General features: G+C 38.6%; 1 protein-coding gene across 1 annotated transcript; it reads right to left on the bottom strand.

Annotated features, from left to right (window-relative positions):
* Nucleotides 1-5,952: 5,952 nt before the first annotated feature.
* LOC118557410 (protocadherin gamma-A12-like) lies at nt 5,953-8,658 on the bottom strand. Its single transcript, XM_036127378.1, has one exon. It carries the CDS (start codon nt 8,367-8,369, stop codon nt 5,955-5,957), a length of 2,415 nt encoding a protein of 804 aa, XP_035983271.1. The 5' UTR covers nt 8,370-8,658; the 3' UTR covers nt 5,953-5,954.
* Between the last annotated feature and the right edge of the window lie 7,250 nt (nt 8,659-15,908).

Here is a 15,908-nt window from a genome sequence, read left to right as displayed (position 1 = left end):
ATTTAATAAAAAATACTACTGGTACTATATCATACTAAATCCACAGAAATTAACTTCATGTAATATGTCAAAATCAAAAGCCATAAGTACGACACTCGTTTTTGTGACCTTAAAATGCTGTCATATTGGGAATATTCTGTAACACATGGTGTTGTCTCTAAATTAAAATGTATTTTTCACCAGGACAAACTTAACTTTAAGAGATCACAAGATGAAAGATGTACAAAAATATTTGAACCGCTACTTCTTCAAAAAAAAAAAAAAAAAAAAAAAAAAACTCAAAACTGATTTAAAAGAGGGAACAATTATTGCAGTTTCAAACACTTAAAGTCATATATAGCTTTATTTGTCCCCCCGTGGAGGAAATTACGTTTCAGTACAGTCCATCAAGAAACATGGGTAGACATATGACTGAGGCATAGCTGCCTTAAAGGCTCTGCCTTTTTGCAGAGTAGAGACACGAACATATTATTGAAATGAATTGAATTTCTTTATATTTCCCCCGTGGGGGGAATTTCGTTTCAGTGTAACACGGGGAGGTGGAACCCGGATTGCGACAGAGGACGTGGCCCTAAAGCCAACTGGTAGACCTCTTAAATATCAAGTGGCCTAGGGTCTCCCAATTAAAAGTACCTGGGTAAGACTGGCTGAAAAAAAAATATGAAACAGAAATGGTATAGAGAATATATTTTATTTACACTTTCTTTTACAACATTAAAAATAGACTTTATTAATCCAGTGTAAAACCCAATAAAGCACAGGAGCCTAGGACAATACTAGAGGCAATCTGAGACTTAAACGTAAATAACTATAAACCAATTTAGTAAAAACCCAACATAAAATAATGTTAGATAACCAAAAGAAAAGCAAATCTCAAATTGCATCAACCCAGTCCTATAAAGCTGTGCCCACTCAGCTAATTCATACAAATTAAAATGAAACCTGCACTATTGTTCTGGTTCTGTATTGGTGGATGCTGCAACTCCGGCTCTAAACAACTACCTGTTATCCAATTAACCCAGCGCATAACAATCAATGCACCTGGGTGAGAGCATAATATGAAACAGCAGCAATCTTCAGATGCTGCAGTAAAAAAACAAAAAACACTGAAATGGTTCCAGCAGCACAAAGACCCACGATCCCAGTTCTTGGTACAGCAGCCCGACTTGCACAGCGCCAGTGGTCATTCAATTGCGATCCAACTACACTCCTTGCTTGGTAGGCACACCTGGTGCCTATACACACACACACACACACACACACACTAATGAGCCCAATGCTGCAAACCAGAAGAAGGTGGGGAAATAGGGCATAGATGCATTCAAGGGCCTGAATTGCGTGGGAATTTACAGCCACTCCATGTAACCACTTTTCTCAACCAATAAACCACCCGGTTACACAGTATAGCTAAAGGCGGAATGGGTAATCGGGAGAGTCGGGAGGATCGCCGGTGGACCGCTTCATTCCTGGGCCGGTCAGTACCGATGAAAAACGACAGTACAATCTTATCAGTACTATTTGATCTAAATCGATGTGTCTCTTTAAGAAACTGTGTCGGCAACGCGGGAGCTACCATTTGACATCAAACACATCTAAATATCTTACAGTTGGTTGAGTCCAGCCCCAATAGAGCATCTATCAAAGGTGCAGGCAGAGTGGTGAGAAACGGGGAAGTTACTGATTAGCGAGCAAAATGCTTAGAAAAAGACCAGTGGGCCTGAAAAAGCCCAGTTAAAGAAAAGAAAGGAATTAGTGGAAGATGCAGCCAAATGTGCTCAGCTCACTGATATTTTTTAAAGAACACAGACAGAGGAGACAACTGGTAAGCCCATATAACCTTAGCCTAATCAAACTAGCATAATAAAAAAGCTAATGTCACTTTGAACGTGTTAATATTTTACCACATTAAGTAACCAAGCTAAACAGTAGTCTTTAACAGCGACATATGCATTATATAATAAAGCAATGGGTTTTAAAATGAATGTTGATGTATTAAAATAGATCATCAAAAATAAATTTCATGTACAAGTGTGCTGCTGTAAAACAACCCTTTCATGACATGCTTGTTGTAGCATCTGCCATGCAGCAGAAATTAGGGATAGTCCAGGCACAGTTGAATAGAGTGGCAAGTAAACAAGTGAACAAAAGTTGGTTTTCAGGACTACATATACTATGTTGAAAACAAGCAGTAACATATGCCTTTTGTGCCCTGGCATTAGTGTGTCCATTTGCGTATAATTTTTAACATAGGTGAACCAGATGCTCAATAAAGTGAAAGAGAGACGGCGTCCAGTGAGATGACAGTAGCCCAGGAACTACCACAAGCACATGGGACAACACACAGTCCAGGATATACCACTGGGACAGGAGGAGCCTAGTGTAGATGAGACTGAACATTTTGATTTTTTTTGTTCATCTACAAACCCATGACCTAGATATGTTTGTTTTTTCAATACCATCCCCAGCAGCCTGTTAAACAGCCCTTGACAACAACAGTTTTTCATAGCAAGCATGGCACCAACAAAAAATGGCTGACATAATCAAACAAATCACAATCCCTTTTTTGATCTGTGTGCTTAGCATTTGCACCTGTTTCCAGTGATAGGCCATTTGTTAAACAAGGCATGAAAACATGGAAGCATGTTTACCAGAGAATAGAAAAGCATGCAAAGAGTAATCTCTATAGAGAGAATGCTGATGCCTTCTGTATGATGGCTAAAAAACAGATGTAAAAGGCCTTCTGGCTGGCAGAAAAATGTCTTTAAACCACAAACAGGTGGACAAGAAGCATCAGGTAATGGAACGAATCATTGATGTGATTAAAGTCATTGGCAAATGTGGACTTAATTACAGGGGACATAACAAAGAAGCTGCTTATACTCTTAAAAATACTGCTGTAAATCATGACAATTTCTTAGAGATGTTATTACTATTGAGTCGGTAAGATATGTGTCTACAGCAGCATGTCAACACTTGCATGGAGCAAAGGAAAAAGCATCATGATAATGATGCAAAGGGAAGAGGTTCACTCGTGACTCCTGTCAAAAGACATTGTTGGAAAAATTGTGGATATTCTTAGCCAAGCAATAAAGAACTCATTTGTAGATGATTTTAGAAAGGCAAGAATGTTTTCTACCGAAATTGATACAACCCAAGATATCACTTCAACAGACCAGTGTCCAATCATTGTATTATTTGTCATAGATGCCATTCTTAGCGTTTGGTCGGTGTAATAAAATGTGAAAAATCCTCAGGCAATGATTTACGTGAGCAGTTAAAACAAGCCCTGGGAAAGCTTAGTATTGACGTCACATGTGTAGGCAACTCCACTGACGGTGCAGCTCACATGCAAAGTCCCTATCAGGGGTTTTCTGCTTTTCTTTCCCAGCAGTTTCCTGCACTGATTCATGTTTGGTGTTACGCACATATTTTAAATCTAGTGCTGTCAGACACAACGGGCAGTGTTGTTGAAAGTGCATCCCTCTTTTCATTGCTTAATGATGTGGCAGTTTTTCTGAGAGAGTCATATAAGCGTATGAAAGTGTAAGAAGAGACCTCTGAGGACAGTCATCACGTGAGAGTGATACCAGTTTGGGAAACCAGGTGGTATGCTGAGGATCAAGCCCTCAGGAAAGTCTTTGGGAGATTTGGAAATCCACAACATGATGCACTGTATGTTCATCTGCTGTTGACCCTAAACCTTAAAAGCAGCCTCAGGTGAGGCCACATGTTCACCCCCCTAAAAGCTCTCCTGGCATCCTTTTCTTCTTTCTCCATCTCTCTGGAAGCACAACCTGTACCACAAGCTCACAACATCCCATCACCTGAAGCTTTTAGTTTGCCCAGTGAAGAAACCCATCAGCTGCTCTTTTCACTCCCTCAAAGACACATTCTTTAATGTTCTGCTCTGTTCCTTCAACAATCATCTGAGCTGTAAAAATGTCCATACCTTGAGTCTGCAAATATTTTGAGAGGAGTGAGGTGTGTTATAAAATGTGTAGGAATATTTGATCAGTTAGAACTGTCTCAAATTTTAGAAGAGTTTCAATGAAGCCCCTCACTTTTACTCTTACTATTGGCTTCATACCCACCTCCGCCATTACTCTGTGAAAGTCCAAAATGTCATTCTGGACACTGTGACAAGTAGCATTAATTTGAGATTTCTAGCCAATGCCAAAGCTAATGTCTCAGAGACATTAGACCAAACTTATCTCAGATTTTGCTTGTCTTGATCCTAAAAACCTTTTAGAGATTAGGCTTTATAAACTCTCCAGCTCAGCACTTCAATGAATAAGCAAAGGTCTGCTTAGGTTTGATGAGAGGCCGACAGTGAGTACTTGACATGCAGAGCTGTCCAGTCTAGCATCCCAGTTGAATAGGCTAAGAAAGTTCCCTCTGGAAGATTTCACTGTCAGGACGGATACTGAGATGCTCCAGGAGGGCCCAGGTGAACCTGAGATAGAACTTGAGAGTAAGACTTGTTTGTCTTGCAGAAACTGTGTTATCTGTGTCCACCACATACTGACACAATCTAACCTCTTCACTAATGCCTACCTGGTTGTTGGGCTGGCATACAATTTTTTGTTGACCCTTTCATTGTCTCAGGTTATATGTGAGAGAAGCCTCTCTATGTACTCTCAAGTTCATTAAGAATAGGCTCCGGAGCAAAATCAATCAGAAAAATTTGGAGGCATTTATGCTCTTATCCACAGAGAAAGAACTTCTCATATCCACTGACTGTGACCGGGTAGCAAAATAAGATTGCAGAAACTAATGCACTTCTTAGGCACTTACTGATAATGTAGACTCTGTTGCCAGAGTTAGTTATTATAGTTTCTCAGTTTTTTTTTTCAAATGTAAGAATGTTCAGTTGAGCTTTAGTTTACATAATAAAACAATTAAATAAATGTTGTTTTACCTAGACATAATTATATATTTTTTGTTAATATCATATAATAGTATATGGTTAATATCTGCTTCCTTTTTTATATTTGAAAAAATGGTCAGGTCTTGGCCATTAAACTCCCAGGCTGAAAAATGTCCCCCACTCCGCCCCAGAGTACAGCCCATCAAGAGAAAGACAGACATTGGAAGACAGGAGACTGCGGCCACATTAAGATGGTTGAGGGGGAAAAAGTGAAATTCTCACATTCTCTCTCTCTCTGCAGGGACAGTATGAGAATGTAAGAAAAACCTTCAAAACAAAAAAGCAACATACAGACAACCTCATAAGTAGCCGAGATCATTGCTGATATTGCCAATAACTGAGCCTCATTTCATTTCCTCAGAGAAAGAATAGCTCATGTACAAAGTGTAGCAGACAAAAGCAGAAACTGCTCCGCAACAGAAAAACATACATCTAAGTACTCAAAAAACAGGATAGATTGTTGCCCTGTAGATGATCAATTTTGACTATGAGAAGATATTTGATTCATCATAAAATACTGCAACAAAGTTTAAAAACTTCAAAATAAAAACATAGAAAAGCATGTAAAACGTTTCATGGAAGTTTTAGATGGGGAAAAAGGAATTAAGGACGAATCCACCTTTCTGTTAAACACTCCAGTAACTTTGGATCATATGGTGGTGCATGGTATGTTTTGGTTATAATTAAATATGACTGCGTAAAATCAAGATTGTTCGCAATTCTGAAACTATTATAAAAACAACATACCACAGTGAATAAAACCAGGGTTTAACACAAACAATTCAAAGAGTAACATTAAAATTATTTGATAAAAAAACATGTACTTCTAATTTAAGTATACTTATTATAGACCAGTCTGAAACCTAAAATAATGAGGATGACCACTTCATTGCATAACTGTTCACAAATCATATTTCAGCTAAAATGGCAGGTTGAGAAACACAGCTTTAGGACATCTGGAATTCAAAACTATGAGTAGCATTGAATACTAAAGTATGAAATATGAATTTCAATTTTTTTAAAAAAATTAATAGATTAATACCTCTGGAGAAGAATCAATGTCTCCAAACACTTCAGCAAACTCTGTTGGACTTTTCTTCAGAGTCTGGTCAGCAGGCAGTGTGTTGTCGTTGTAAGATGATACAAACTTAAAGTCACTGGTTCTAGATCCTGTTGTCAGGTAGGCGTCATAATTGTAAGCGCTGCGTAAAGTTCCTGTGCCGTCAACATCTGCGTAATTAGGAGGGAGATAAGCTCCGGGGATGGCTACTGCTCCATCAAACAACAGTCTGGGCTTTCTCCTGCGACAAAACCTCACACCCAGGATGATGATGATGAAGGTCAGAAAGAAGGTCGACACAGAAACCAGCGCAATGATCAGATAGGAGGTCAGTTTGGAGTTCTTCTCATCATAAGAAATATCTTTCAGTTCTGGCACCTCAGCCAAGTTATCAGAAATAAGTAAATACATGGAACAGGTGGCAGACAGAGAGGGCTGTCCATTATCTTTCACTGCAACAATCAGGTTCTGTTTCATGCTGTCAGATTCTGAAATGTCCCGCTGTGTCCTGATCTCTCCGCTGTGCAGACCAATAGTGAAAAGTCCAGGATCTGTGGCTTTGACTATATGATAGGACAGCCAGGCGTTCTGTCCAGAGTCTGCGTCTACCGCAATCACTTTGGACACCAGAGAGCCTCCGTGTGCAGCTTTGGGGACCAGCTCGGTCATGAAGGAGCTGCCCTCCGGGGCGGGGTACAGTATCTGAGGAGAGTTGTCATTCACATCCGATATGAACACACTGACGGTCACGTTGCTGCTGAGTGGAGGAGAACCGTTGTCTCTGGCCATGACGTGGACTTTAAAACTCCTGAACTGTTCATAATCAAACGACCTCACAGCGTGGATCACCCCCGTGTCTCCGTTAACAGATAGATAGGAGGACACCGAGGCACCGTTCACCTCACCAGGTAACAGAGAATAAATCACTGTACCGTTTTGTCTCCAGTCGGGGTCTCGAGCAGAAACGGAGCATAAAGTGGAGCCAGGTTTGTTATTTTCACTCACATATGCGCTGTAGGACTGTTCCTCAAACACAGGTGGGTTGTCGTTGATGTCAGCTACAGATAACTGAACAGTTTTAGAGGAGGACAGAGGTGGAGAGCCCTCGTCAGTGGCAGTGATTGTAATGTTGTAATCAGAAACTAGTTCACGGTCCAGCTGTCCTGTGGTCACCAGAGAATAATAGTTTTTAATAGAGGGAATCAACTTAAATGGGACGTTCTGCTGGACGGAGCAGCGCACCTGTCTGTTATTCTCAGAGTCTCTGTCCTGCACATTAATGATGCCCACCTCTGTACCAGGTGATGCGTTCTCTGGTACGGGATTAGACAGGGATTTTAGATTAATTACTGGGGCGTTGTCATTTATATCAGTAATATCAATAATCAGTTTAGCTTCCGAAGACAGGCCGTAACCATCTTTGGCCTCAATCATCAGTTCATATTTTGATCCCTCTTCATAATCTATTTCACCTGCTACAGATATTTCTCCTGTTTTTTCATCAAGTGCAAATAACTTTTCAGATTTATCAGATAATCTGCTAAATTCATAGGTAACCTCACCATTTATTCCATCATCTGCATCTGTTGCACTTACTGTAATAACTTTAGTTTTTAAGAGACAGTTTTCAGGCAACCTTGCAGTGTACACAGCCTCGGTAAACACCGGAGCATTATCATTAGCATCGAGCACAGTAACATGTATGACTACAGTCCCTGATCTCCGAGGAGACCCGCCATCTACAGCTGTTAGTAATAATTTTATCTCTTGCTGCTCCTCTCGGTCTAATTCTTTATCCAACACTAACTCTCCAAATGTATTGCCAGTACTTGTTGTCTGAATATTGAACACAAAATGTGGGTTTTGCTGCAGGATGTAGCTTTGAACGCCGTTCTGGCCTATATCTGCATCGTGCGCAGCATTGATGCGATACCTGGCTCCTTTGACAGCCGACTCACGGATTTCCAGCTTCACTGTGTCCTTTTGAAATATTGGGGAATTATCGTTTATGTCCTGCACCTGGAGGGACAGCCGGTGTAACTCCAGTGGATTTTCTAAAAGCAGATCAAATTTGAGAACGCAGGTTGGTTTTTGTCCACAATGCTCCTCTCTGTCTATTCTTCCCGCGACCAATAAATCTCTGTTTCTCAGGTCAACTCTGATATACTCCTTCTCGCTTCCCTCCATTTCAACACGGGCTTTACGAGCATGGATTCCCTGTGATTCCAGTCCTAAATCCCTGGCGATATTTCCGATGACAGATCCGGGCTTCAGCTCCTCCTGCACGGAATAGGTCAGCTCTCCCCGTGTGCAGTGTACCACAAAAAAGACAAAGAAAACGCGGCCGCAGATCCCGGGAAAACGCCCTTCATGCGCCATCATTCCACACTACAATAATCAATATAGCAAGGTAGGTTTCCAGCATTAAATCTATTATTTTTCGGTCACGAGTTCAGCATCCCTCGCGTTTTGCTCCAGCTTTAGAGAACAGAGAACAAATACGTCCCACTCCTCATAGAGGATCGTGTGCAAAACACGTTCAGCGTTTAACGCGTCGTTGGTCTATAGTGACACCGTGAGTACAAATAAAATATAACAACTCAAAAAAGGTTACCAGAATTACGACACACCGTTTTAAAAGGGTTCAAGTAATAAGTAAATATCTACATTAAAATTCAAGTCAAATTTGAGATTCTTATTATACTGTATTATTACAGTAAAGTGCTCTGTAACCATTTAAATGTTTTAATATACAGTAGATCACTTCCTTTTAATGGTAATACATGAAGCATTTTAGTTGTCAAAAAGGAACCCTGCAAACTCGATGTATCTTTTAATTTCTAACAGTTTCTTTCATTCTTTTCGGATAAATATAAATGCATGCATCCTTCAAAAAAATTATTGAGGAGAACTCAATTCTCGTTAACTTGTTTATCCTTATTTTGAATAAGTGTTTTAAACTCTTGGATTAAAAAAGAAATGCTTGATAACTCAAATATTTCAGATCCCGCATTTGAAAGAGGTGGAGTATTGTGCAGATCAGTTTATCCTCATTGGCAGATTTTTATTTATTTATTTTTTTTATTTTTTTTGCCATGGGTGTGGCCTGACAAAACCATGAGCGAAGTTCCTGTTACGATTAATGGGATATATTTAATATAATGCACTGCGGTTCCACTCTGTGACCCCCAAGTTGGTTGATGAATCAAACATAAATGCTACGTTCATCCACAGAGTATTACTGACTTCATTAATAGGTGTTGTCAAAACTAAATTACTTGAAGGTAGTTAATAACATGAAAAAGTTGTTTAACAATATATTTGTATCAAGTCAGATTACTCCCTGCAAGCAGGAAGTGTACGATTTGCAAACAACATGTCTTAAGTTCACAAAATTACTTTTTTAATGCAACGAATTCTCTAAACTTTTTAAACATTCAGTAATGTAATCATACTATCATATTAACTTGAAGTTTATTTTAAAAATAATTTGCATATTAAAATAAGTTTGAGTTGTTTTATCTGAAAAGAAATTACCAATTCAACTATTTGATGTACATGTTTTGCAGAATGCAAAATGTTTAGAGTAGCTATTTGTGAACTTCAGTGGTTAGAGCAAAAGTCGGATTCAGCACCAGGGACAGAGACATACACAAAGCCGCTCATTCACTTGGAGACTCAATGGAATCATGGAAACCTATGAGCCAGCATTTGCAAAATACCAAGCATCTTTGTAATAGTAAAAAATAATAATAATAATCTGAAGCATCGTTTCATATTAAGTTTGCTTTGCATTTTGTGAAGTAATTGGTGAATGTAATTTGAATTAAATATAAGCATTATAAACTGGTTCACTCAGAGAAGATCAATTGAAAGGTAGTAGAAGGAAGAAAAGTGTGGGAACAAAAATGTCTATAAAGGGAGAAAATTGATTCTATATCCACACGTGTAAAGCAAAAGGTGTTATTTTGGGTACTTGCAAATTAGTTCAAATTAACACACACAAATATAAAAAAAATAGCAGATAGAAATAGAAATAAATAGATGTGTTAATACATCATCCAAAATTAAACAAACATCAACATCCCACACCCAGATTCCTTTTACCTTCAACCTCACGAATGTAATGATTACAAATTCAAAAGGCTTCCAAGGTATACAAATCATTAGATGCGTTTGGACAAATCACCTGATAGACAAGCACTAAGATACATTTACGCACAGATCAGAGAAATCCCCTCTCGTCATCTTTCTGTACTCTAATGACTGTACATCTGCGGACCCATCTGTGAAACTCCTTAAGTTTGCAAATGACACCACATTGGTTGATCCAGGACGCATATGAGTCTGCATGCAGACTAGAGGTGGATTAGTTGCTCTACTCGTGCGCCCAGAACCACCTGGAGCTAATCACGCAAAAGACAATGGAGATGATTATGGACTTCAGAAGAATCCCACCCCACTATCCTCAACAACACTTTGTCTATGGTAAATTATTTCCAGTATCTTAGAACTATCCACTTTTGGGACCTGATATGGTCCTCAGACATTGACACCATCGGTAAAAAGACTCAGTAGAGATTGTATTTCCTGCAGCAATTCAAGAAGTACAACTTTACTCAGGAGCTGCTCATCATCTTGTTTTTTCCCCTACATTTTTCACAACGCAAGCGTAACTTCTTTCTTTGTACCCACAGACATGCTGAATAAAGTTGATTCTGATTGATCATTCTCTCTTGAGTTGGTGAAGTGGGCTTGTGTGCAAATAGCATTGCCCAAAACAGAGCTAGGCGACGTGTAGGAGTGACAGCACCCAGAATAATTAAAAAAGGGTTTTATTAAGTCTTAATGGCAAAAGCTTAAACTACAACTTATCTCGCTGCCGTCTTGCCAACTCCCCTGATGGTTTTGGACTAATGTTACGCTTCCAGGAACCTCACAGCTTTATGAGCACATGTTGCATTTAAATAGAGGTAGAACGCTGTGTCATAAGAAGTTTCTTCAGAGGCTAGTGTGACACATTGAACATTGGAATTTCAACGAATAAAAGCAGTTGTAGTGACAAAATACCAAATTATGCTTACAAGGGTCATTAAACAATTTTTAAAATCTATGTAAGATTACAAGTGAAGGTAAGAAAAGTCTTTATTTACTTTCTTTAAAAAGGGTAATACATAAAACGGTTTCCTAGTTAAAAAGTTCCTTGATCTGTGACCCACCTACTAAATCTTTCTGAGGGGTGATGCTAATAATTGATTACTCATGCCTGTATAGGAGTGAAGGGGGAGCTGTCGGTCTGGGCTTCGTTTATCCATGATACCCGTTTTCAGGTAATAACTGAATAGCCTATTTATATTTATACCCTTGAAAACGTTTGCTAATATTCGTCGTCATGTTTTGTAACTTTTCCAACTTGAAGTGGAGTGGTTTTGACTTAGTAATTTACATTTTATGACCGTGATTTAAGGTATTAGTTTAAGCTAGTTAGCTCCGATCAGGCTGCTGATGACGTGGCATTGCAGGACTATAGTGTTAGCGCATAACAGTGTGTGCGTATGTATGCCTCTAAGCTAAGAAGATGCTAAAAACTGCAAATATTGGGGATATTAAAAGTTAAATTCACTGTGCTATTTGGGGGGAAATGAGCACTTATGCTTTCAGGTTTTTAGTGGAGAACAAAAATATAAGAAACAGGATGGAAATGTGAAAGGACATTAAAGAAACTGTTTTATAAAAATAAAAAAAATATTGTGTTTATTTATTTACTTGTCATTTTATTCTACATAAATATAAAGCTGAATTTCAGTTTTGTAAATAATTTTGAATTGTAAATAAATTCCTGCTGCGTTTGCCTGAATGGAAGAATCGTTCCTCAGCTTCTTTTATTCATGTTGCTCGTTTCCTGGTCGCAACATTATTTCCCTCTATACCTGCGCTAAAGTGGGGAACTTGTTCTTTCTTTTCCTTAAAAAAAATAAAATAAAATATGTCATCACCCTTTAGTTATAATTCATAAACCCATATTTAACTTTAAAAACACTAAAATTGTTTATGTAGACATTCAAGTGTTTAGAAAACCGTAGCTGCTACGTAGTCAAATGAAACGACCACTCGGTGGCCAATGGTGGAGCATCATAGGCCAAGTTCAACCTGAACATTTTGCTTCCAATGAGAAAGAATATTTATAAATTATTTCAGGTAACGTTTTATGTGACTGGCAGGTTTCTGTATGAGCTAAGCTACTTTTAGCAATTGGTAGCAAAGTCTTTGTATTTCTCCTCTAGGTCAGGGTTTTCATGAGACCATCATCAGGCATGTTCTGAGATTAATCGGTGAGATGAGTGGAACGCTACAGGCATTTTTACGTATGACGTCATCCTGGAGCCGCTTCTTCTCCGTTCACAGACGTGACAGCGAGGCAGCCCCGGCGGCATGGGCGGGCAATGGGGGGCAGGGTGACCGCCGATTAGTCCATCATACATGATTCAACCAATCAAATCAACGACTGACGGCACCATGCTAGCCAATTACAGCCAGAGAGGGGTGGGTCGCTGAATTATACGTTCGTAGCTTACAGAAACACCACGGTTCCAATGTGCTCACCGTTTCTGGTTCGGCATGGATATTCGGACTTGTTTTCAAACATATAGAAGAAGTGACAACGGAGCAAATTAGAGCGAGCAGGAAGCAGTGCCATTAATTTCTGTTGGAAACGTGAGCGCTGCAGTCATCCATGTTGACAGGGTCAGTTACGGAGCTACAAGCGCAAGGACCAGAAACAAGCCAAATGAAAGAAACTTGGGTTATAAGCAGGCAGAAGGAAACACTGCTGCGTTCTGATAATAAAAAAGATGCCATATAGCGCACAACTACATTGAAGCAAAGAAGAAAACGTTGCACACACAGGCTCCCCACAAAATGTGCAATCAGGCAACCAAACAACACCCACAAAAATCACTAACAATCACATCATAGCAACTGGGGAGGGGGGGGGATTATCAATAGCCTCACAACATTATCTAATATAAAATATATTTCTTTCATGGAGTAGTCTAACATTTCTCTTTCACACAGCCATGAAACATATTGAAGTTGATCAGTAGAACTCAACCCCATTTGGGTCCCTATATAACAGTGACTAATAGTGACACTTGATTAACCACAGACTGTTATTCATTGATGATGTCAGGTCCAGCAGGATGTACTCATTTGAAATATAAATTAACTAGTAAAATGAGTTAAAAGAGAGAGTGTTTTATTTATATGTGGAATTTTTTGGTTATCTGCCACACAATTGCAACTATTTTGATATATTTTGTTATTAATTATTTCTAAAAGCCCGCCAAATGTTGTGAAAAGCTTCCCAAATTTTTACAACCCTCCCATAAGTTGTTTTGTTTTTTTTTGTTTTTTTTCAGATCGATGTGTTGGAAATAAGCCCAATCTGGCAGAAACCCACCCAATCTTGCAACACTGACTACACTTTTTCTTGTTGTTGTTTTTTTAATTTATTATTATTACTTCATTATTGTTTGCATGTCTGCAGTGATATTGAACACTAAATGACAAAGTATTGCAAAGGAATTATTTCTGAAACACCTGCTTATAATGCTAAGATATGTTTCTCCTCCTCCTCAATCTTTATTTCAGACACAAAAGAGGTCCATAGTAAAAAACAAATGATAAAGAAAAAGAAAAAGACAAACAAGGAATACCTTAAATCACGGTCATAAAATGTAAATTACTTCTCTTTGAAATGGAGAGAAAGATTAGATTTTACTTCATTAATCACATATCCAGCAGTAATCAGAAGAAAGGTAGTCAGGAGAAATGCAGATTGAGACATAATCAGACAATGAAAGAGAGTGCTCACAAGGTGTTCTCCAGAGAAGTAAATATACAAGATAAATCCACAACAGTCCTTATATAATTAGCCAAAGTATTTCAGGGATTCTTCATCAGTGACAATCAGGTTAGCTATCTTAAAATGTGGTTTGTCAACCGTTTGAACTTTTCTGTCTTAATAACCAGATGATGAACTAGATCAGGGGTGGCCAACTCCGGTCCTAGGGAGCCGATGTCCTGAAACTTTTAGAGGTTTCCCTGGCCCCACACACCTGAATCAAATAGCACAAATAGCTCCTCAGTATGCAGTCAGGTTCTTCAGAGTCCTGCTAATTAACTGATTATTTGACTCAGGCGTGTCAGACCAGGGACACATCTAAAGGTTGCAGGGCACCGGCTCTCGAGGACCGGAGTTGGCCACCCCTGAACTAGATAGTGACAGTGATGACAGAGGAGATCTCCAGGCTTCTAGTGTGCAATGGGCATTTCAAGGTTCATTATGGTTATCACAAACTCCAAGTTCCTTTGTTTCCCTGATCTGTTACTTTGATCTGTCGCCATTAAATAACAAAATTCAAATAACATTTCAATTTATATTTGTAAGGTGTTTAATTGTTTAAAATGTAATTTAACAGACAAAATCATTGCGAACAAAAACACAGCAATGGAGTTGGGCTGTGAGTAAAGTGTCAAAATCTTTGTAGACCACCAGGTATCATGCCTTCACCAATTACAAATAAATGTGTGACATGATTGAAAAACTAATTTCAATGTTTTTTCTCTTTCAGACACCTCTAAATCTGGAGCCAAAGGTCCAGTTCAGCCACAGTTTATGGTTTTTCCAAACACGGCCATGGAGGACAGGCAAAATCATTTCAGGCCCTTGTGCTGCATACATTGTACATGGATTGAATACTCACAAAGCAAAGATGCTGTTTGCTCTGACATCTGTGGTCACTTGGGACTTGAAAAAACAAAATCAGTTTTTACTTCCGACCGAGGCTGTAGAAATTGGGAACTGAATATGATTAAAGATAGAAGATTTGCATCACATGTCTGACACATATTTGTGCCATGTTAGCCAAATGGAGCAGTTTAATCTAATGCTAACAAAATTTGCATTAAGCTTTGCTGTACTTAGGCCTTTAGAGGTTTAAGTAACTTTTTTTGATAAACTTAAATTTTCATTACTTACTGAGCACCACTGCGAACTTTGGTAAGGGAGTCCCAAGGAATTGTGCATCAGTCTTGGGGAGGGTATTATGAATTTAAGGTTGTGACGTTTGGAGTCCCTGATGTTCTAATGTGAATTGTAAAATCGTGAAATATTTTCAAATTCTGTGAATTGCTTTGCTGGTTGTTAAAACGTCCGGTGCGTCACAAAAATAAAGAACAATTTCCCAACTGCTTTAGATCTTTTTTAGTAAATTCATGAAACACATTAAATATTATGCAGGTCCATACACTGACAGTAAAAATACAGTAAATTATCCACATTAATGATTTACTAACATAAAAAATGAAAAACACTAAATCCCTGCTCTATTGAGAACCAGTTTTGTGTATTTTTATAAATTATGCAGAGAAAGCAAAGTCACTATGTGTGTCTGAACGACATCTATGAATCTCATTGCATCTTCTATGCAATGAGAGTGACAAAGAACCATGGCTTCATCCACAAGAGAAAACGAAAATCAGTTTTTAACCACCTCTCACTTAGCAGCGTTTTCAGTCTGGCCATCCATCTGAAGCTTTCATGTCTCCACCAATGACATGCAAAGTTATAGAGTGTATTTTCTCCTCATAAAATATAGATATCGTAGCACAAAATACATAAAGGGACATATGTGTTTGTGTGTAACAATTAAAGTGAAAAGGCAACAATCCTTTTGTAGTATATTCCCAAGCAAATCAGAGACCCTAAAACCCCACAGTAAAATAGCGCTAGTGTGGGAAAAGAGTAACTATCTCCAATGTTTTATATTAAGGAAACTCTTGTATGCATTGATAATTAAAGGAATAATTTGTAAAAAAAAAAAAAAAAAAAAATCAATGAATGGGGTGGTGGTTTATGTC

Source organism: Fundulus heteroclitus, chromosome 23 (genome assembly GCF_011125445.2).
Source record: "Fundulus heteroclitus isolate FHET01 chromosome 23, MU-UCD_Fhet_4.1, whole genome shotgun sequence".
Lineage (NCBI taxonomy): Eukaryota > Metazoa > Chordata > Actinopteri > Cyprinodontiformes > Fundulidae > Fundulus > Fundulus heteroclitus.
Note: the sequence above shows the minus strand (reverse complement) of the source record. Positions and strands in the feature narration are given on the sequence as shown.